The sequence below is a fragment of the Hyperoodon ampullatus genome (genome assembly GCF_949752795.1).
Source record: "Hyperoodon ampullatus genome assembly, chromosome: 7".
NCBI lineage: Eukaryota > Metazoa > Chordata > Mammalia > Artiodactyla > Ziphiidae > Hyperoodon > Hyperoodon ampullatus.
In genome coordinates this window covers 58,515,386-58,538,024 of record NC_136920.1, presented here as the reverse complement: position 1 = coordinate 58,538,024, position 22,639 = coordinate 58,515,386, and the positions used below count along the sequence as shown (strand labels likewise).

Genomic DNA, 22,639 nt, shown 5'->3' with positions numbered 1-22,639 from the left:
CCTGCTTGTAATCACATTTCAGAGCTTACAGTTGAGGAAATTAAGGCAGAAATAACTTGTTAATAATGGTCACAAAGCTTATAATTATTGGAAATAAAATTTAACCTGAGGTAATCTGTACATAGCCATACTGTAAAAATATACATAGTGTTTTTTAAATTAAATTTATTTATTTATTTTTGGCTGCGTTGGGTCTTTGTTGCTGCGTGTGGGCTTTCTCTAGTTGTGGCGAGCGGGGGCTACTCTTCGTTGCGGTGCATGGGCTTCTCCTTGCAGTGGCTTCTCTTGTTGCAGAGCAGTGGCTTCTCTTGTTGCAGAGCACTGGCTCTAGGCACGCGGGCTTCAGTAGTTGTGGCATGTGGGCCTAGTAGTTGTGGCTTGTGGGCTCTGGAGCACAGGCTCAGTAGTTGTGGCACATGGGCTTAGTTGCTCTGCGGCATGTGGGATCTTCCCGGATCAGGGCTCGAACCCGTGTCCCCTGCATTGGCAGGCAGATTCTTAACCACTGCACCACCAGGGAAGTTTCTATATAGTTTGTGGTGGTTTTTTTTGGCTGCATTGGGTCTTTGTTGCTGCGTGGGCTTTGTTTTGTTGAGGCGAGTGGGGGCTACTCTTCATTGTGGTGCGCAGGCTTCTCATTGCAGTGGCTTCTCTTGTTGCAGAGCATGGGCTCTAGGCATGTGAGCTTCAGTAGTTGTGGCACGAGGGCTCAGTAGCTGTGGCTTGCGGGCTCTAGAGTGCAGGCTCAGTAGTTGTGGCATACGGGCTTAGTTGCTCCGTGGCATGTGGGATCTTCCCAGACCAGGGCTCAAACTCTTGTTCCCTGCTTTGGCAGGCAGATTCTTAACCACTGTGCCACCAGTGGAGCCCGGTCCTTATAGTTTTAATAAATAGTTTTAATTTTAGTGAAATCCAACTCCTAAATCTTCTCTTTTATCATTTCTGCTTTTGGTGTTGTATCTAAGAAATGGTTGCTTAACCCAAGATCACAATATTTACCCCTGTGTTTTCTTCTTAGAGTTTTATAGTTTTAGCTCTTACATTTAGGTTTGTGATCCACTTTGATTTAATTATGTATGTAGTAAGAGGAAAAGGGTCTAGATTCTCATACTTCTGCATGAATACTCTTGCAGTTGTCCTAACTTCATTTGTTGGAAAGACTGTTCTTTCCCCAGTGAATTGTCTTGGCCTCTTTGTTGAACCACTATTGATGTAAAGGTTAGAGTTTATTTCTGGACTTTGAATTCTGTTCAATTAATCTGTATGTCTACTCTCATGCTTGTACTACAGTTTTGATTAGTGTAGCTTTGTAATGTCCCATTTCCTTTCATTGGAAGCGTTATCAGGATTCAGTAAGGAGGATTCTGTTTATTAGCCTCAAAGCATAATAATAATAGTAATAATAATAATAATACACCAAGCTAAGTACTTTATGCACATTAGCTTATTTCATCCTATCAACAGATAATCATCAGTGTGTCAGACTTTGAGAGTACACTGGTGAACAAATGGAGAACATTCTTGCTCTCATGGATCTCAAACAGTAGCAAATTAGGTGGATTGACTGAAAGATAATAACAAATACAGGAACAAACTAATTTTAGACAATGACTAGTTGTATGACAAAAATAGAACAGGCTAATTTGAGGGTAACCAAGGGATAAGAAGACTACTTTAATCCTCATAGCAAAGCGTGTAAAACTGATGCTATAACCCTATCTGACATGAAGAAACTCAGGCCTGGAGAAGTTAAGTGACTTGCCCAAGGTCACACAATTAATAAAGGCAGAAATGGGTTATGAAAACAAATCTTTAGTCTCTAGCAAATGGAAAATTAATTTAGATTTAGAAAGTTTTAAGGGTGGAGTAGCCCCTCATTCTTTTCTTCCTCTTTAAAAATTTTCCTCTTTCTGCTGGAAATAGATTGTTAAGGTCAACATATAGGCCAAGGGTTCCTTTTTAAAAAATTTTCTTGAAGTATAGTTGATTTACAGTGTTGTGTTAATTTCTGCTGTACAGCAGTCACTCAATTATAAATATATATATATTTTCATTTCTTTTCCATTATGGTTTATCATGGGATATTGAATATAGTTCCCTGTGCTATACAGTAGGACCTTGTTGTTTATCCATCCTATATATATACTAGTTTGCATCTGCTAATCCCAAACTCAAAATCCTTTTCTCCCCCAGGCCCCCACCCTTGACAACCACAAGTCTGTTCTCTATGTCTGTAAGTCTGTTTCTGTTTCATAGATATGTTCATTTGTGTTGTATTTTAGATTCCACATATAAGTGATATCATATGGTATTTGTCTTTCTCTTTCTGACTTACTTTGCTTAGTATGATAATCTCTAGGTCCATCCATGTTGCTGCAAATGGCATTATTTCATTCCTTTTTATGGCTGAGTAATATTCCATTGTATATATGTACCACATCTTTATCCATTCATCTGTCAAGGGACATTTAGGTTGTTTCCATGTCTTAACTATTGTAAATAGTGCTGCTGTGAGCATAGGGGTGCTTGTATCTTTTCATATTATAGTTTTGTCTGGGTATATGCCCAGGAGTGGGATTGCTGGATCATATGACACCTCTATTTTTACTTTTCTGAGTAATTTCCATACTCTTTTACATAATGACTGTCCCAATTTACATTGCCAGCAACAGTGTAAGAGGGTTCCCTTTCTCCACACCCTCTCCAACATTTATTATTTGTAGACTTTTTAATGATGGCTATTCTGACTGGTGTGAGGTGGTACCTCATTGTAGTTTTAATTTGCTTTTCTCTAATAATTAGCAATGATGAGCATCTTTTCATGTTAGGCCAAGGGTTCTTTTTTGTTTTGTTTTGTTTTTTTCCCCAGTACACGGGCCTCTCACTGTTGTGGCCTCTCCCGTTGCGGAGCACAGGCTCCGGTTGCACAGGCTCAGCGGCCATGGCTCGCGGGCCTAGCTGCTCCGCGACATGTGGGATCTTCCTGGACTGGGGCACGAACCCGTGTCCCCTGCATCGGCAGGTGTACTCTCAACCACTGCGCCACCAGGGAAGCCCAGGCCAAGGGTTCTTAATTTGAGATTCATAGATGGGTTTCTTGAAGCCAGGGAATTGTATACAAAATATATATGTATGCATTTTTTTCTAGAGTGAGGGCTCATCGGTCATCAGATTCTGAACAGGGTCTATGAGAATAGCAAAAGGTCCATAAATGCACTTGATTCACGTGGTTTAAGTAGAAGCCATATTTCTTGTGTGTCTCTTACAGTACTACTTTGTTCCTTGGCTGCTGAACTCCTTCCTCTGGTAGCAGGAGATGGGAGGAAATGATACATTTATTTTGTTAGGTTTGAAATAAACTTTTTTCTGACATCAAAAATTTTATATACATTTACCTCCCAAAGTAGATTTTTATTATTTTTTTAATAATTTTTTTTCTTATTTATTTGGTTGTGCTGGGTCTTAGTTGCAGCCAGCAGGCTTGTTAGTTGCGGCACACGGGCTCCGTAGTTGTGGCATGTGAACTCTTAGTTGCAGCATGCATGTTGGGTCTAGTTCCCTGACCAGGGATCGAACCTGGGCCCCCTGCATTGGGAGCACTGAGTCTTAACCACTGTGTCACCAGTGAAGTCCCCCAAAGTAGATTTTTATTTATAAATTGTTGGACTTAATAATTCATCTATTAGTTCAGAACTTTAGAATGACTTTGATTCTACTGTCAGTCATCTTCCATATCTTGAACATTCCTGAGATTTGTTGATTGCCTTTTTGAAAGTTCTTTCTGTGTTTTCCTCCTTTTAAATTCCATTGTCAGTCTATACTCCCATCTTTTCCTACCCAGGTTATTGCAACATATTGTTTTCCAGAATCAAGTCCATCTTGTACCTCTCACTACATTGATCTTTCTGAAATACTTTAATCTGTGCATTTTATTGGCTGCTCATTTTCTACAATACCATTCAAACCCTATCTGGCTTTTGGGACCCTAACACACAAATAACAGAAAAAGATCATATATTTTGTACTTTATTATTATTCTTTCTCCACTATCTGCTTTTACTTGTATCAGCTCTTAGTTTTCAAAACTGCTGTACTTATTCCCACCTTATTGCATTTATTTTTTTACTTTGTTTTTTAATAGTATCCCCATGACAGGCATCATACCGGGTGCTTATTTGTGCCCTTCTCTCTCCCTGAAATGTCTGCCTTACCCCTCCCTGTTTCCCTGCTTCCACCATCAGTCCAAATTCTATTTGTCCTTTAATGCATAGCTTAAATATTATTTTTTCTTTGAAGTCTCTATTTCCCAAGCTGAAAGTAATCTTTATTCCCTCTGAACATTTACAGCACTTTAGCTGTACCTCTTAGGCTATTTAAAGTATTTATCTGTACATTATGTTAGATATTTAGGTGTTTGACATTAGCTTCTTGAGAGCAGAGGCATTGTCTCACTAGTTTTATGGTAATCCCAGCATCTCCTACCACCCCACCTCAGTCACAAGCCTGATATAATAGGTTCTTGGTGAATAAATCCTTATTTTTAAAGTATAACTTAACCTTGTTATGCTTTTGAAAGTTCTTTTCTTATTTCAGAATTCTTTCATTATGACTCCATGGAGAAAAAAGTCAGTAGTTAATTCATTTAAAACAATTATAAGTAGAGAATTCCCTGGAGGTCCAGTGGTTAGGACTCAACGCTTTCACTGCCATGGCCCAGGTTCAACCCCTTGTTGGGAACTAAGATCCTGCAAGCCACGTGGCGTGGCTAAATAAATAAGTAAATAATAAAATAAAAAATTATAACTAAAAAGAGCCTACACAGGCTGTAATGACCATAAAGTAGCTAGGCATAAAAGAATAAGAAACTATTTTTTAAAAGAACCAAAACTTCATCTCTAAAATACAGAGTATTCTTTCTGACTAGAATATAAAGATTCATATTCTACTTCTTATCTAACCTTGTGCAAAATTTCCTGAAGTCATGGAGTGTATAAACAATTATGTGTTCAAATGCAGATGCTAGGAGTATGCCAGAAAAATCTCCGTGGGAGTAGGAGCAACATTTTGAGGTATAGATTATTAGCTTTTTAACTAAATGGGAATTACTCATATGTTGTATAAGTTGGGTAGTCCCTGAAAAAAAATTTTTTTAAATGAAGATTAGAAGTGGAGGCTGTTTTCCTAGGAATGATTTCTGATGGTAGGAAGTGATTTTTCTTTAACTAGTGTCTGGCCAACTTGGAAAGTTTCTGTGGCCTTGGCAAAGTCAGTCATATTTAGACTCTGAAAAGGAAACCTCTGATAATATGCCCTACATAAAGCCTTATTACTTTTCAGAAGTGTAAATGAGAGTGAGAGACAAAAAAAATCTGAGAATTAATGTAACATTGGAGTAAAGAACAGAGACTTTGAAGAGTGATGGAACTGGATTTGAGTCCTGTCACTGCTACTTAGTAGTTGTAGAACCTTTGGCAAGTTGCTTCGTATCTCTAAATCTGTTTTTTAATCTGAGAAATGGGGATAAAAACAACTCAAAGTTTTGTCAGAATTAAATAGAATCATGCCTGTAAATTGGCACAGTGACTCACTGTTGCGTACAGTAAATGTTAGGTACTATTACTACGATACCCTAGCTCTAGACATCAAAATTTCATGCATGGATTCTTAGAATCTATTATAATGGGTTTGGCATGCTTTGTTATGATTGTTATATGTACTCAAATTTTAGTATATGCATAGATGAGTTTGTGAGTGACAGTAGAATTAAGAGTTCTGCTTTTAGAATGAAATTCTGCCATTTGTAGCAATGTGGATGAACCTAGAGCATATTATACTTAGTGAAATGTCAGACAAAGACAAATACTGTATGGTATCACTTACATATGGAATCTAAAAAATAATACAAATGAATGTATATGCAAAATAGAAACAGACTCACAGATATAGAAAACAAACTAGTGGTTACCAAAGGGGAGCAGGAAGGGGGAGGGACAAATTAGGGGTATGGGATTAACAGATACAAACTACTGTGTATAAAATAGATAAGCAACAAGGATATACTGTATAACACAGGAAATTATGGCCATTATTTTGTAATAACTTATAATGAAGTATAATCTGCAAAAATGCTGAATCATTATGCTGTACACCTGAAACTAATATAATATTGTAAATCAACTATACTTCAATAAAAATAAATAAATAAGTGACTGAAAAAAAAATAGGTCTGCTTTTAGTTTTGCAGTAGGAATTCAAGTGCAACCAGTAAACCAAAAAATAGGTCTAGGCTAAAGTTGTAGTTTACTTCCACAGAGGGACTTTTTCTATCAGAAGATAGGTTTACCCATTTACTGAGCAACTACCAAATGCCAGATGTATTAGATTATTTTAAAGGATATCTTATTTTACTTAGTCATTATAATCCAAGGCAGGAGGAATTTAGATAATTTGAATTTGCCCAAGTCCATACTGCAAGTGTTAGGAATTATAGGGAAATGGTATGAACTGTGAGGAATTTGAACTCCTCTCTCATTCCAAATCATATACTCTACCTTTGTATTTCTAGCACCTCTCTCTCAACTTGGGGAACTTTAAAAATGATCAGTACCTAGGCCACATCCCAGACCATATAAATCAATTTCTAGAGGTGAGATCCAAACATCAGCATTTTTAAAAGCTCCCCAGGTGACTTTATTGTTACATGGATTGAGACCTACTCACCTGTTTCAATGCCTAGTAGAAGGTAGATATTCAATAAATACTTGACTGTTGAGAGAATACATTCCTTACTGCCCAGCTGCCCCACTGTAATTCTTTCCAGTATTATAGTCAACCTAGAGTGCTTTTGTATTAACTTAAGTTTTTAAAAGTAGCTTTGTATTATGCTTGTACATATTCTCAGTTCGGTCCCATAGCATATACAAGAAGTTGTCAGGCAGGAGTTAATGTTTTGCTGCTGATGGAATTCTAAATTTCCTGCATTACTGGAAAGAATCTGTGTGGAAATAGAGGAAGACTCAGGGTTTCTTTCTTGTGTTCCATCCAAGGTTGAAGACATAGGTTGTAAACAGATATTTATCGATTATTTTTGTTTTGTTTCAAAATAGTTTAATATAATAATTTAAAATAACAATAATTTAAGTAATAATTTAAAATAATATATGGTTCAAAGATCAAAAGATAGAAAGGGATGTACAATGAAAATTGTCCCTCTCACCTCCCAGTCATAGTTCCCCTCCCAGGTTACCATCAGTGTTATATTAGTATTTGTCCAGAGATATTCTAAATATATATAAACAATTACATTTATGCATGTTTCTCATTTTTACCCAAATGGTAGTATGTGCATCATGTTTGTTTCTTTGTTTACTTAACAGTGTATCTTATCCATAAATAAGGAATTTTATCAATATATAATTGCTTCCTTCTTTTTACAATGAAATATTATTTCTCTGTGTACCAAAATTTATTTTAATTAGTCACCTGTTGATATTTAGGTTATTTCCAATTTTTCTCTATTACAAGCAATGCTACATTGAATAGATAACTCATTTCACTTCTGTGTGAGCTTCTCTTCAGATAAATGCCCAGAAATTCAAGGTATTGATACGGACAGTTTGCCTTCTATGAAGCTTGTATATTGATTGGTTGGGAAATGACAAAGAAGCATGAAAAAATGTGAAGGATTAAAGGTATGAAGAAACAATAGTGGCCAAAAATTATTGTAGTAGGAACAATATTAAAGTGGATTGAGAGGATAGGAATGAGCCTATAGCCAAGAACAAGGTGAGAGAACTAGCAGGTTTTGTTGTGTGTATATACACACAATATATTTGTGATTAAAACATACTAATGAATTTCCTAAAATCCTTAAATTTTATACATATTTGAGCTTTTTAAAACAGTTTAATGTAATACTTTGTGTATGAAAACTCTTCATATCTTTACGAGAAAATATCTTGCTATTTTCATTTCAGATTTACGTTTAATATTTGTTGATGAAGATTTTACCTTTTCATGCATAACTATTTTTTACTTGAAATCTCTCTCTTTCTTTTCCCTTAGCCCTGGAAGAAAGCGGGACTTTTCTCCTGTTCCATGGAGTCAGTACTTTGAATCCATGGAAGATGTAGAAGTAGAGAATGAAACTGGCAAGGATATATCCTTTGTAAAATGGCTTATTCTTTAGTAGGCTTATAACGTTGTCTAAGAAGATTTGTGTAGTTTCTAAAATGTTCTTTATTCCTGCTATTTATTTCATTTTCATTCTCTACCTGTTCCTTGTACAACATGGAATATTTCTTGTAAGACTGTGCCAATATCTTATTTGGCTATAATTGTCTCATGCATGGGGAAGGGATTAAGAATTAAATTCTTAAAACTGATACATCTTTTGAGGGCCCAGATTTTGAGGGGAAGGTTTCATGAGTCAAGTGAGTTGAACCAGTTTAGCATCTAGAAACCAGGGACTGTGTCCCCATTAGGGCAAAGGGAATAGTTTTTTTTCCCATTGAAAAAGTGATGATGGGCATTACCTGGCGGTCCAGTGGTTAGGACTCAGAGTTTTGACTGTGGAGGGCCTGGGTTCAGTCCCTGGTCGGGGAACTAAGTTCCCACAAGCCATGTGGTATGGTCAAAATAAAAAATAATAATTAAAAAAAAAGTGGGAAAAAAAACGTGGTCATACTGGCTCCATGCCTCAAAACAGGTTTGGTGTCTCAGAAACTTCTACTTAAGTGCCTCTTAGGTTTGGAAGTCTGTAGCTTTGCTTATAGCTTGGTCCTGACTGAGTTTTCTGATCCAGTCATTATGACTAAGTAATCAAAAACTTCAGTGAGCAAAAGCTTAGATACGTTATCTTTAACTATTCATACACTTTTCGAGTTTACAAGAGTGGCTCAGAGGGTCCAGTCCTACTTCTTCTGCATGGAGGAGGCCATTCTGCCCTTTCTTGGGCTGTGTTCACGGTAAGTAAGCAGTTGATAGTGGAAGTTAATGTTAGTTAGCACAATCATTATTTACTTGGGGATGAATTTGACTAGCCTAACTTTCTTCTGTGCTCACTCACTTAGCTTCATATAAGATGGTTAGGAAGGTAAGTCGATTTCAAACATTTATCATCGTAGTCCAAAATCATGTGTTCTTTAAACTAGAGGATTTTAACTGGAGTGAGCTTTAGCACATGAATTCTTCAGTTTATAAAATGTTCTATATATATTGCACTGGGATGAAGGGGATGGAATTCTCCAAAGTGGGGGACTGTGTCTCAGTGATTTAAGTAATGGATAAGCAGACAGTCTTTTTGGGTGCTTTCGATAGAGATAATGTCTGTCCTTTGTCTCCCTAATAGAGCCTGCTATAGTACTTAACACATCAAAATGTCCCGTATATATTTGGAAAGTGTTCCTTCTTTTTTAAATAATGTTTATATTTTAATGGTACTAGTGAGCTACTAGGAAGTAATATTTGGTTGGTGATACCCTGGTCTAGAGTACAGAATATGTGTCTATGTGAATACTGCCAGTTGTAGATCTTCCCAATATTCTTGACTCTGGGGTAGGGTAGCCCATATATAAGGGGAGATACTGTTGAGGAAGATACTGGCAGCATTCCTATCTAAAATAAAATTGTCATCTCTTCTTGTGTGTATCAAGCAGATATACATATGTCTTCTACTTACCACTAGTGAGTCTGAAGGACAGAAAGTGGGAGCAAGTGGGAATGCAGCACTATATACCTGGAGCCAGATAGCTGTGGAGTTGAGGAGGGCCCTGAATATACCATTTTGTTCCTGGCAGCAGGATTATTGGAATTAAGTATAAAGGTGCCTTCTCGTGTCTTCTATTAGACCATGAATTCCTTGAGAACAGGGATAATATCTTACTTCTTTTGTTTCCCAAATTCCTGAAACAGTTCTTGACACATAGGCACTTACTTAACCATTATTAAATTATTGAATGATTTGGCCCTTGTCTTGTTTGCAATTTCCTTTCTCTTACTGTGGAATGTAGCTGTATGATTTGCCCGTAAGTGCTAGACTCTTTCATGTCTCTAGACCTGTGTTATCCGGTAGAAACATAATGTGAGCCACACATGTAATTTTAAATTTCCTAGTAGGGACATTAAATAGGTAAAAAGAAACATGTGAAATAATTTTTAATATATATTTTATTTTATCCATTGTACCCCAAATATTATAATTTCAACAGATAATCAATATAAAAATTACTGTTGAGATATTTCACATTATTTTTTATACTGTCTTTGAAATCCAGTGTGTATTTTATACTTATAACACATCTCAGTTTGGACTAGCCACATTTCAAGTCCTTAGTAGCATGGCTTTAGTCATTTACATCCCTCAGCTAGATTGTGAGTTTTTTTGGAGGCAAAGACCAGGGTTTATTTATTCTGGGAACATACTGTATACTCAAGGGATTTTTTTTTTGTGGTACATGGGCCTCTCACCGTTGTGGCCTCTCCCGTTGCGGAGTACAGGCTCTGGACGCGCAGGCTCAGCGGCCATGGCTCACGGGCCCAGCCGCTCCGCGGCATGCGGGATTCTCCCGGACTGGGGCACGAACCCGTGTCCCCTGCATCGGCAGGCGGACTCTCAACCACTGCGCCACCAGGGAAGCCAAGGAATGTTTTTTGAGTGAACAAGTAACAGCAACATGTGGCTGTTCCTAATGTAGCAACTATAGTATCAATAGTAAACTTTTAAAAGTAGTGAAAATCAGCCTTCAGTCCTTTTCAATTTTGGTACCTCTGAAGGACCTGGGACCAACCAAGTATGAACTGATTGAAGCCAAGAATTGAATCTGTAGTATCTGCTGATGCCTGTTTCTTTTCCCAGTTAATTCAGTTCATGTTAGCAAATATTTATGAATGTATTCTGTATTTCAGGTTTTGTGCTGGGTTACTAAGGACAGAGAAATGAGAGTTCACTCTTTAATAAGATCAGCCAATCAGCAAATACTTAAACCGCTACTTTGTGCCAGGCATTATGCTAGGTGCTATAGATACATTGGAGAATTAAATGTATCCTCTTGTTTTTATATGATGTTTTAAGTCTAATGGAGAAAATAGGAAAAATGGAGATAACACATATATATAGATAATACAGCAAAAATTTTAAGAAGCTTTTATCTCAGACAGACTGGGATTTGAATCTCAACACAACTTAATCTATCATGCTTTAGTTTCTTAATTTGTAAAATGGATATAATACTACCTAGTTAATAGAGTGGTTATGAGAATGAACAAAAGATGTGAGGTTCTTGATAAAGTGCTTGACTCAAGCACTCAGTTGTCAGGACTGCCCTGGTGGTCCAGTGGTTAAAAATCCGCCTTCCAATGCAGGGGATGCAGGTTAGATCCCTGGTCAGGGAACTAAGATCCTACATGCCACAGGGCAACTAAGCCCACGCACTCTGGAGCCAGCGCGCCACAAATAAGACCCGACGCAGCCAAATAAATAAATAAATACATATTTTTAAAAAGCACTCAGTTGTTAGATGAGTTTACAGCATCTATGTACAAGATACAAAAGTAACAGAGGAGGGAATTATTAACTCTGATGATGGTTGAGGGGGGAGATTAAAGAAAGTTTCATAAGAGAAGGGACATCTGGGCTTTAAAGACTGAATAGAAGTTAGATTAGTAGAGAGGCATTTCAAGGAGAGATGAGTACAAAGGCAGTGAAGAGTGTAACAGTGAAGTATGTTTTGGAAGTTATAAGTAGCTCAAGTATAAAGTATAAGGGTAGGGAGCAGGGGAAGAGGTGACTAGAGAGATCACAGGAACAAAATTATGGGAGGGCCTTGTATGCCTGGCTAGGGAATTGCACCCCTATCCTTTAGTTCAGGGTAATAGAGGGAGCTATTTTTAAACACAAAGCTTCTCCTGTCCATAAATGTATTTTAGGCATGTCAAAATTAGAGAAGGGGTATCGAAAGTCTGATTTGCTTGAAACAATTGCAAACACACCGAGATTGTAAAGTTCTGGGAAACTGAGCATTATGATACACATCTACCTACTTGTGTAATTGAGTATCGCTGTTTTAGGCAATGGGAAGTCATTGAAGAGCTTTAGAATAATCAGGATGCTAGTATAGATGATGGGTTGGGCAGGAGACACAGATGGAGACAGCGAGACTAGTTAAAGGGCTGTCTCTTTTATTACTTAATTCTAAATATTTGATATCTTATGGAATGTTAGTTTCTTCTCCAAAGGAGAAAGTTTAATTAAAATTTTTCACCATGTAAAAATACTACTTAGAGTAGTACTGTTTTAAGTTACCCAATTCATTTGTGAAGGTAACATCAGTCTAATACCAAAACCAGGCAAAGACTGCAAGAAAACTGTGAGCCGATTTCGGTTATAAAATAGATGCAAAGTCCTAAATAAAATAACAGCAGGTCGACTCCAGTAGTCTAGTAAAATAGTAATACATTGACCAACTAGGTTTTATCCCAGGAATGTGAGAATGGTCCAGCATTAGAAAATCTATCAGTGTAATTAATCTCTCGCCTCATTTGATACGAAAAAAGGACTTGATCAAGTACAACACCCAGTATGTTGAAAACTCTTGGCAATTAGGAATAGATGAAAAACTTTCTTAACTTTATTAAGTTTATATACCAGAAAATTACATAAATATACCTAGTGGTAAAACAGACACTTTTAAAGTCAGAGACAAGATAGGGCTGCTATTTTCAACAGTATACTGGAGCTTCTAGCCAAACAATAAAACAAGAAGGAAAAATGAGTTTTAAAGTTTTGAAAACAGTGAGAACTGACTGTCATTACTTGTAAATACTGTCTCTCTAGAAAACCAAAGAAAATCAACTGGCAAACTACTAGTGAAGCCATAGTTTACAAAGTAAATATAAAAAAATCTACTTTTCCTAAATATTAGCAGTTACTAGATTTGGAAATATAAGAGGAAAAATTATTCTATCCATAAAAGTGACAAAACTATAAAATAACTGGGAATAAGTCTTATTTGTTTTAACTTAGACATTTATGGAGGAAACAATACAGAAGAATATAAAGGAAAACCTGAATAGAGAAATAAATCATGTTCCTGTATGAATCTAACTCCCCTAAATCTCAATGGGATTTTTCATGAGACTCTAAAATTCACACAGAATAAATGCCCAGTGATTGCTGAGATAATTTTGAAAAAGAGCAAGAGGGAAGGGACTTGCCCTCTCATATATCAGAACATATTCTAAAACTCTATCAATAGTATGGTTATTGGCAGAAAGAATCAAGAAATAGGCCCATGTTTAAAAATAAGTTAATATAAAAAAACCCCAAATGGATTAAACTACTGAATTTAAAAAACAAGCTGTAAGAACATTCATATATGACCTTGGAGCAGCCAGAAGAAGAAAAAGCCATAAAAGAAAGATTGATAAATTCAACTTTACCAAAATGAAAAACTCCTAGACAAGATATCTTAAAATTAAAACACAAGCTATGTGCTAGGTAAAAAGTATTTGAAATACGTGCAATAAGAATAACAGACAAAGGGTTAACAGTTTCATTATATTAAAAAAAACTACCGGGACTTCCCTGGTGGTCCACTGGTTAAGAATCCGCCTTTCAATGCAGGGGACACAGGTTTGATCCCTGGTCGGGGAACTAAGATCCCACACACTGTGGGGCAACTAAGCCTGTGCGCTCTAGAGCTCGTGTGCCACAACTAGAGAGCCCGCGAGCCCACGTGCTCTGGAGCCCACACGCTGCCACTACTGTGCCTGCACGCTCTGGAGCCCATGTGCCACAACTAGAGAGCCCGCACGCTGCAACTCCTGAGCATGCGCTCTCTAGAGCCTGCACGCCACAACTAGAGAGAAGCCTGTGCGTCGCGATGAAGAGACGCGCGCCGCAATGAAAACCCCACACAGCCAAATAAATAAACATTAAAAAAAAAAAAAACTCCCAAAAAGCAGTAAGAAAAAGATAATCCGGTAGAAAAATGAGCAAGAGATATGACGTGGTAGTTCACAGAAGAGGAAATATAAATAACTGATAAACTTATAAAAAATAGGTCTACCTTACTATTTTTCTAACGTTTTTATTGGAGTATAATTGCTTTACTATGGTGTGTTAGTTTCTGCTTTATGACAAAGTGAATCAGTTATACATATACATATATCCCCATATCTCTACCTTACTATTAATGAGTAAAATATAAACTGAAATAAAAGAATACCACTTTTCACTTATCAGATTAGCCAGCATTATAAAGTTTGAGGATTTTATGTGTCTGTGAGGATACCTGTTTCTCCACACCTTCACCAATATCTCTCAGAACCTGTTTTGTCAGCAACAAAATTTGGGCTAATATTTTCCCAGCCTACTTCTCAGGGAGATAATTTAGTGAGATAATAAAGTGGTACAGAATACCCAGATCTAACTTCCAGTCTTGACTCTTATTCTCTACTCTAGAGCTAGGCTAAACTTTGTACATTAGAATCACTTGGGGAATGCTAAAATGCGTTGATATCCTGGACCCCTACCCAGATCACTTATATCAGAATTTCTGGTGGATTAGTACCTGGGTAGCAGTATTTCCTGAAGCTCCTTATGTGATTCTGTTATGCAGCCAGGGTTGTGAACCACCTGGAATCAGGCTGTTTGGATTTTAATTTTGGCCTCACCACTTATTAGCTGTTTGACTCTGGGCAAGTTACCAAACCTCTCTGTAAAATGTTCTCACTTGTAACATGATGAAAATTGTATCTAAATAAAAGAGTTGTGAGGAGAAAGTTCGATAATTCATTTGAAGCAATTAGATTGGTGCCTGATACATAGTAAGATTTAATAAAAATTACATTCTACTGTTGTTGCTGTTATTACTAACACCACAACTTCTATTGAGAAAATGGTTGGATAAGTCTAGTTCTTAAATAGCTGCTTTTTACTCAACCATTCCAGAAGTGGCAAAGTTGTACTATTCGAAGCAAGATCTAGAGTGGCTACCCTCCATAAACATGCTCTCACAATTTTTCATTATCTATAAAATGTATTACTTTCTGAATTTACTTTGCTCATTTATTGATTACTAGTCTTCCTCCACCAAACTAGAATGTAAACATCATGGGAGCAGGAACATTGACTGTCTTTTTCATACTGTAACCCCATTACTCAATTGGTGCCAGACTTTTAGCAGATGTACTTCAGATTTGTTAAATAAGTGAGTGAAAAATCTGTTTTTAGTATTATTGTCAGTGTTTTCTGACAGGCACATAAGATTTTGAATTCTTGCTTTCAATTTAAAATTGGAATTGACATGTACTGCCTTCAAATGAATATTTTGTTGCTGTCCTGTGGACCTAGTTTTACCTTTTTTTTTTTTTTTAAATAGAGCAATCAGGCAAATTTGACAATATCTTTGCCACTTAATTTTATTTCCAAAATACAGATTTGTTTTTGGCATTGAAAGCTTTAGTACCACCATAATGCATTAAATAACTGCTGTAAATCAGCTTTCAGGAGCAAATAGCAAAGTATATTAGAATTTTAGTCCTTTGTTCTCTTTAAAGATATTCATTAGTTATAATGGAAGTAGAAACAGACTTGATTTTCTAGGTGATTTTTAAAATATGATTAAATACACTAACAATGAATTATCTGGAAAAGAAAGAAAACAATCCCATTTACAATAGCATCAAAAAATAAAATGCTGGGCTTCCCTGGTGGCGCAGTGGTTGGGAGTCCGCCTGCCGATGCAGGGGACGCGGGTTCGTGCCCCAGTCCAGGAGGATCCCACATGCCGCGGAGCGGCTGGGCCCGTGAGCCATGGCCGCTGAGTCTGCGCGTCTGGAGCCTGTGCTCTGCAGCGGGAGGGGCCACAACAGTGAGAGGCCGACGTACTGCAAAATAAATAAATAAATAAATAAAATGCTTAGGAATAAATTTAACCAAGGAGGTGGAAGATCTGTACATTGAAAATTATAAGACATTGATGAAAGAAATTGAAGAAGACACAAACAAATAGATAGCCCATGTTCATGGATCATGAGAATTAATATTGTTAAAATGTCTGTACTACACAAAGCCATCTACAGATTCAATGCAATCCCTTTCAAAATTCCAATGACATTTTTCACAGAAATAGAAAAAACAATCCTAAAATTTCTGTGGAACAACAAAATACCCCAGGTAGCCAAAGCAATCCTGAGAAAGAACAAAGCTAGAGACAACACAATTCCTGATCTCAAACTTTATTACAAAGTTATAGTAGTCAAAATAATATTGTACTGGCATGAAAATAGAAACATAGGCCAATGGAACAGAATTGAAACCTCAGGAATAAACCCACACGTATACAATCAACTAATAATTGACAAGGGATCCAAGAAGACTCAATGAGGAAAAGATAATCTCTAAAATAAATGGTGTTGGGAAAACTGAATAACTCCATCTAGGAGAATGAAATTAGACCCCTATCTTACATCACTCACAAAAATTACCTTGAAATGGATTAAAGACTTAAATGTAAGACCTGAACCTATAAAACTACTGAAAGAAAACAAGGCAGTGATTTTTGGATATGCCACCAAAAGTGCAAGCAACAAAAGCAATAATAAGTTGGGACTACATCAAACTAAAAAGCTTCTTCACAGAAAAAAAAAAAAAAAAGAAAAAGAAAAATGCAGCTTACAGAATGGGAGAAAATATTTGCAGACCATTTATCTGATAAGGGATTAATATCCAAAATATATAAGGGACTCATACAATTCAATAGCAAAAAAAAAAACGTGGACAAGACTTGAATAGACATTTTTCCAAAGAAGACATACAAATGGCCACCAGGTGCATGAAAAGATGGTCACTATCACTAATCATCAGGAAAATGCAAATCAAAGCCACAATGAGATATCACCTCACACCTATTAAAATGGCTATTAAAAAGGCAAGAAACAAGTGTTGATGAGCATGTAGAGAAAAAGGAACCCTTCTGCACTGTTGATGGGAATGTAAATTGGTGTAGCCAAACTATGGAAAACAATATGGAGTTTCTTCAAAAAATTAAAAATAGAACTCCCATAAGATCCAGCAATTCCACTTCTGTATATCCTCAGGAAATGAAAAAATGATCTTGAAGAGATACCTGCACCTCCATGTTCACAGCAATGTCATTTGCAATAACCACAACATGGAAACAACCTAAGCATCAATCAGTGGATGAATGGATAAAGATAATGTTACACACACACACACACACACGCACACACACACACACACACACACACACACACACACAGGAATATTCAGCCATGAAAAAGGGAATCCTGCCTTTTGCAATAACATGGAGGACCTTGAGGGCATTATGCTAGGTGAAATAAGAGAAAGACAAATAATGTTATTGTGGAATCTAAAATGTATATGTGGAATCTAAAAACGCTGAATTCATGAAATAGAGATTAGAATGGTGGTTGTCAAGGGATGGGAGGTGGGGGAAATGGGGAGATGTCGGGGAAAAGATACAAACTCCCAGCTATAAGATGAATTAGTTCTGGGGATCTAATGTATAGGATGGTGACTAATTAATTATAGAGTATTAATACTTGAAAATTGTTAAGAGAGTAGATCTTAAATGTTGTGTCCCCCCCCCCACACACACAAATGATAATTATGTGAGGGGATGGAGATTATTGTGGTAACCATTTTGCATATACACATATATCAAATTATCCCATTGAACACCTTAAACTTACATGTTATAAATCAATAATATTTTGACAGAGCTGGGGAAAATGATCATAGGAAATATCCAAAGAGATGACATATGGATGGCAAATCAGAGGAGTTTTTTCTCCTCTCTTATTTTCTAAATTTTCTACATTTTTATAATGTGAATATATTCAAAATGTTTTAATCAGTTAAAAATAAAATGAGGGGAAAATGTGATTTAAGAGCTCTGATTTGTTTTATGGTATACATTGACTGTTATGTTAGTAACTTACCTTGATTCTGGTCTTATTTTTGCTACTAGTTGCATGACCCTGAGCAAATAATTTCCTTTCTCTTGACTTCAGTTTCCTCATTCATAAAATGTAAGAGTTAGCCTAGATAGTTTTCCTATCTTATTCTTAAAAGTTAAAAAACTGTTGATGACATTTACTAACACTAATTGTGATATATTATTGTCAAAGAAAATAGTTCATTTGAGGAAGAAGATCCTCAATTATTTCAGGTTTGTTTAAACCTCTGAAATTATACTTCCTCATGATATTATGATTTCTTTTTCAATATATTTTTGTTTAACTGGTACAAACTTACGTGTACTCCTGCTCTGTCTTAAGTGAATCTTTGGTAGATTTCATGACTTGTGCTGCTTTCAAGGTTATTTAATGATCTGAGTGTCACATTTGTGTGATATCCTGAGCCTAGATATAAACCTGACTCATGGTCCTTATCTAGAGAATTTCCCTTCCAAATTAGGGAAAAGATAACCAGTGAGTATGGATGAAAATCATAAGTAATAGCAGAGCTCAGAGGGTCATTGTATAAAGGTGCATATTCTGTTTTATGAAAAGCTAGGAAGAGTTAAGTTTTAAAGAGGGATTTAGGTGGAGAAAGCCATATTTTGAAGTTGGGATATAACCAGACAGAATGTGCACACAAAAAGCAGAGAATCATTATTTTTAAAATTTTGCTTTAAAGTGGAAAGTCTCTTGATTCTCTTGAGATTCTTGAATTCTGATGGCAGTTCATTTGACAAAGTTATCATTGGTAATGGGGAAATATTTGCTAACCCAGATGTATCTGAATACTTTTCCTTTTCCTCTTCCTCCTAGGCAGCAATCATTAGTAGGGTTCAATGTAGGATTGTGGCTTTGGATCTTCGAGGTCATGGTGAGTGAAGTTCTTAATTAGTCACTGACTCAATGATATATTTGCCAAGCCCTTTGAATAGTGTTAAATATTACAGATTTCATTGTGGCCTGGGCTGTTCCATTTGTGCATTTGGAGGGAAGTCCTAGCTTTCAGTTTTTATAAATATTTTTATACACACATATACATATATATTGTTGTTAAGCTAAGAAAATGTCCACTAACGTAACCAAATTCTGATGCTGGTGATGTATGAGGAATGTGGAAAAATCTTTGCTACTGTAATTATCCTTCTTCAGATGGCCAACTATAAAGATATGTCTGTAACAGAAAATCCTTGCTATGCCCATCATATACCATTATAAAATTCCCATTTCATTATCCCAAGGTGTGATTTTTGAAAGCAAATACTCTTGCTTTTATGATTTATCTTCAGGGGAAATTTATTTTTTAAATATTTTCTTTTTAGGTGAAACAAAAGTCAAGAATTCTGAAGACCTGTCTGCAGAAACCATGGCAAAGTAAGTAATCTAATACTGTTTATACAATCACCTGGCTTCCATTACTATTATAAATAATAGTATATCTTTATCACTCTCCTGGTGAGATTGTTGAACAACAAATAACACAGAGAAAATTTTACTTCTTTTCTCTTTCCTCTATATCTGGTGTTTCTTTACTATTTAATATTGAAAGAAACCTCCATCTTCCTTGGTATATTCAGTGTGATGGTCATCACTTAAAGCACTTGAAAATCCTTCAAGGCACAGTTTAGTTTATGTTGGCTTTTGAAAAGTTTTCTTCTGTTGACAGAGTTGAATAGAATCTGATTATCTGCTGGGGACCCATGCTTGAAAAGTAGTTGTATACAAAAGGCTCTGTAAGACGTTCTTAAGATATCCTGCCCACATTCTTTGTCAAGCGTTATAGTGAGACAAAAACAGGGTATTAAAGAATAACTGATTATACCCTGGGCCTCAAAGTAAAAGATGAGTATAGCACATGCAGTGGCTCTCAAACCTGGCCACTCATCAGAATCATCTGAGAAGTGATTAAAGTACAGATGATTTGGCCCTACCCCAGACCTATTGAATTAGTGCTTCTACCAGTGGGTCTGGGCATTTAGATTTTGATAAATCTCTATAAAGGAATCTGATGCAGCCAGTCCCATGACTGGTGTTTGGAGACCACTATTCTATATTGTAAACAGGATTTTTCCAACTACCCTGCTTTTAGTACGTACTCTCTCATGTGCTTAATGCATGCTCTCTCAAGTGTATTTTTGGCACCAAAAATATCTTGTCCCTTTTTACTTTAGTAGCGTTAATCCATGAGTAAACTATTTTTCCTTCAGAACCCAAAGTCATGTGACCATAATTGTATTGTTATAGTAGGTGTTATTTATGTATTGTATAGTAGGTGCTATTTATGTGCTTCATTAAGTGTAAATTAAACATTTGTTAAGAATAAATTAATTATTTTAATTAGTCTGTAGTGTAAATATTATCACTTTTTTACCAATGAGAAAACTGGCTCAGATGGGTTGAATAATTGCCTGAGGTCACACAGTTAATAGACCAGAATTGTGATCATTCAACCATAGTGCTTGGCAGAGAGAGAAACAACACTGTGGGAGGACCATTCCACTCAATAAACATGTGCCTGAGAAACCATGAAAAGAGAGCCAAGAATCTGCTCCCTCAGTTGTTCCTTTGTAATGTGAGAACAATAAAGCCCAAAATAATCAAGCTTGTTAGTGATACCTATAGAAAGATTTGTGAATAATTTTTAAAGCGTTTCTTGACTGTTGACAAAAAAGTGAAATACATCATCTAAGTGGCCAGGCAGCCAGACAAGGGTGATGATGGCTTGACTGACATTCAAGAAGAAATTAAAGAATTAATTGATGACCTTAAGGAAACATTGCCTAATAATGTATCAGTCTGGGACAATCAGGAGAGAGAAACCACACAGTAATTTAAACAAGGAAAGTTTAATATAAAGATTTGTTAACTGTAACGGGATTGGACTAATGAGGAATTGGCTAGTAAGAAGTAAAGAATAGAGGGTTAATTAACTTGATTGTGGGAATCATGTCACAGTGTATACATATGTCAAATCATCACATCGTATACTTTAAATATATTACAATTTTACTTATCAGTTATATCTGAGAAAGCTGGAAAAAAACTTGAAAAACAGAGAGAAGTATAGACTAGGAATAGCAGATGTAAGAAGCAGCCACTTCATATTTCCCCTCAGACTGAGATGGAACCTGAGTGGAAGAGGTTGAGATCTAGACCTTGTTGGAGAAGGCACAGTGGTGGCTTACTGAAGGCAGAGAAGTCACTTGGATACTATGTTACATGGCAGAACTTGTCAGAAATCTGCCCTTTAGGGTGCAGGAGAAGCTGTTCACAGGAGGTATCTCACCAGTGGCACTTTGCAACAAAAATATTGGGGGTGGTTCCAGAGATCTGCTGTACAACATAATGCCTACAGTTGTTGTTGTTGTTGTTGTTGTTTGTATTTATTTATTTTTGGCTGCTTTGGGTCTTCGTTGCTGCTTTCTGTAGTTGCAGTGAGCGGGGGCTACTCTTCATTGTGGTGCGAGTGCTTCGCATTGCGGTGGCTTCTCGTTGCAGAGCTGGCTCTAGTGCATGGGCTTCAGTAGTTGTGCACACGGGCACAGTAGTTGTGGCTTGCAGGCTCTAGAGCGCAAGCTCAGTAGTTGTGGCACACGGGCTTAGCTGCTCCGCAGCATGTGGGATCTTCCCGGATCAGGGCTCAAACCTGTGTCCGCTGCATTGGCAGGCGGATTCTTAACCACTGCACTACCAGGGAAGTCCCAATTATGCACCATTTTTAATATACCAATTATACTTCAATAAATCTAGAAGGGACCAACAAACACATGAAAGGATGCTTAAATATCATCACTAATCATTAGAGAAATGCAAATCAAAACTACAATGAGGTAACACCTCACACCAGTCAGAATGGCCATCATCAAAAAATCTACAAACAGTAAATGCTGGAGAGGGTGTGGAGAAAAGGGAACCCTCTTACATTGTTGGTGGGAATGTAAATTGATACAGCCACGATGGAGAACAGCATGGAGGTTCCTTAAAAAAAAAACTAAAAATAGAACTACCATATGACCCAGCAATCCCACTACTGGGCATATACCCTGAGAAAACCATAATTCAAAAAGAGACATGTACCACAGTGTTCACTGCAGCACTATTTACAATAGCCAGGACATGGAAGCAACCTAAGTGTCCATCGACAGATGAATGAATAAAGAAGATGTGGCACATATATACAATGGAATATTACTCAGCCATTAAAAAAAAACCAAAAATGGAGTTATTGGTAGTGAGGTGGATGGACCTAGAGTCTGTCATACTGAGTGAAGTAAGTCAGAAAGAGAAAAATAAATACCATATACTAACACATATATATGGAATCTCAAAAAAAAATGGTTCTGAAGAACCTAGGGGTAGGACAGAAATAAAGACACAGACATAGAGAATGGACTTGAGGACACAGGGAGTGGGGAGGGTAAGCTGGGACGAAGTGAGACAGTGGCATGGACATATATACACTACCAAATGTAAAATAGATAGCTAGTGGGAAGCAGCCACATAGCACAGGGAGATCAGCTCTGTGCTTTGTGACCACCTAGATGGGTAGGATAGGGAGGATGGGAGGGAGACCCAAGAGGGAGGAGGTATGGGGATATATGTATACGTATAGCTGATTCACTTTGTTATACAGCAG

General features: G+C 36.8%; 1 protein-coding gene across 1 annotated transcript in view; it reads left to right on the top strand.

Moving 5' to 3' along the window:
• PPME1 (protein phosphatase methylesterase 1) overlaps positions 1–22,639 on the top strand; it is a gene marked incomplete at both ends in the record, with an annotated part of 75,012 nt that overhangs the window by 25,641 nt on the left and 26,732 nt on the right. Inside the window, 4 exons of the mRNA XM_079707798.1 lie at positions 8,065–8,158; positions 8,874–8,966; positions 18,820–18,877; positions 19,326–19,377. Of these exons, the coding sequence (XP_079563924.1) occupies positions 8,065–8,158; positions 8,874–8,966; positions 18,820–18,877; positions 19,326–19,377 (297 nt within the window). The remainder of the gene's footprint in view (positions 1–8,064; positions 8,159–8,873; positions 8,967–18,819; positions 18,878–19,325; positions 19,378–22,639) is intronic.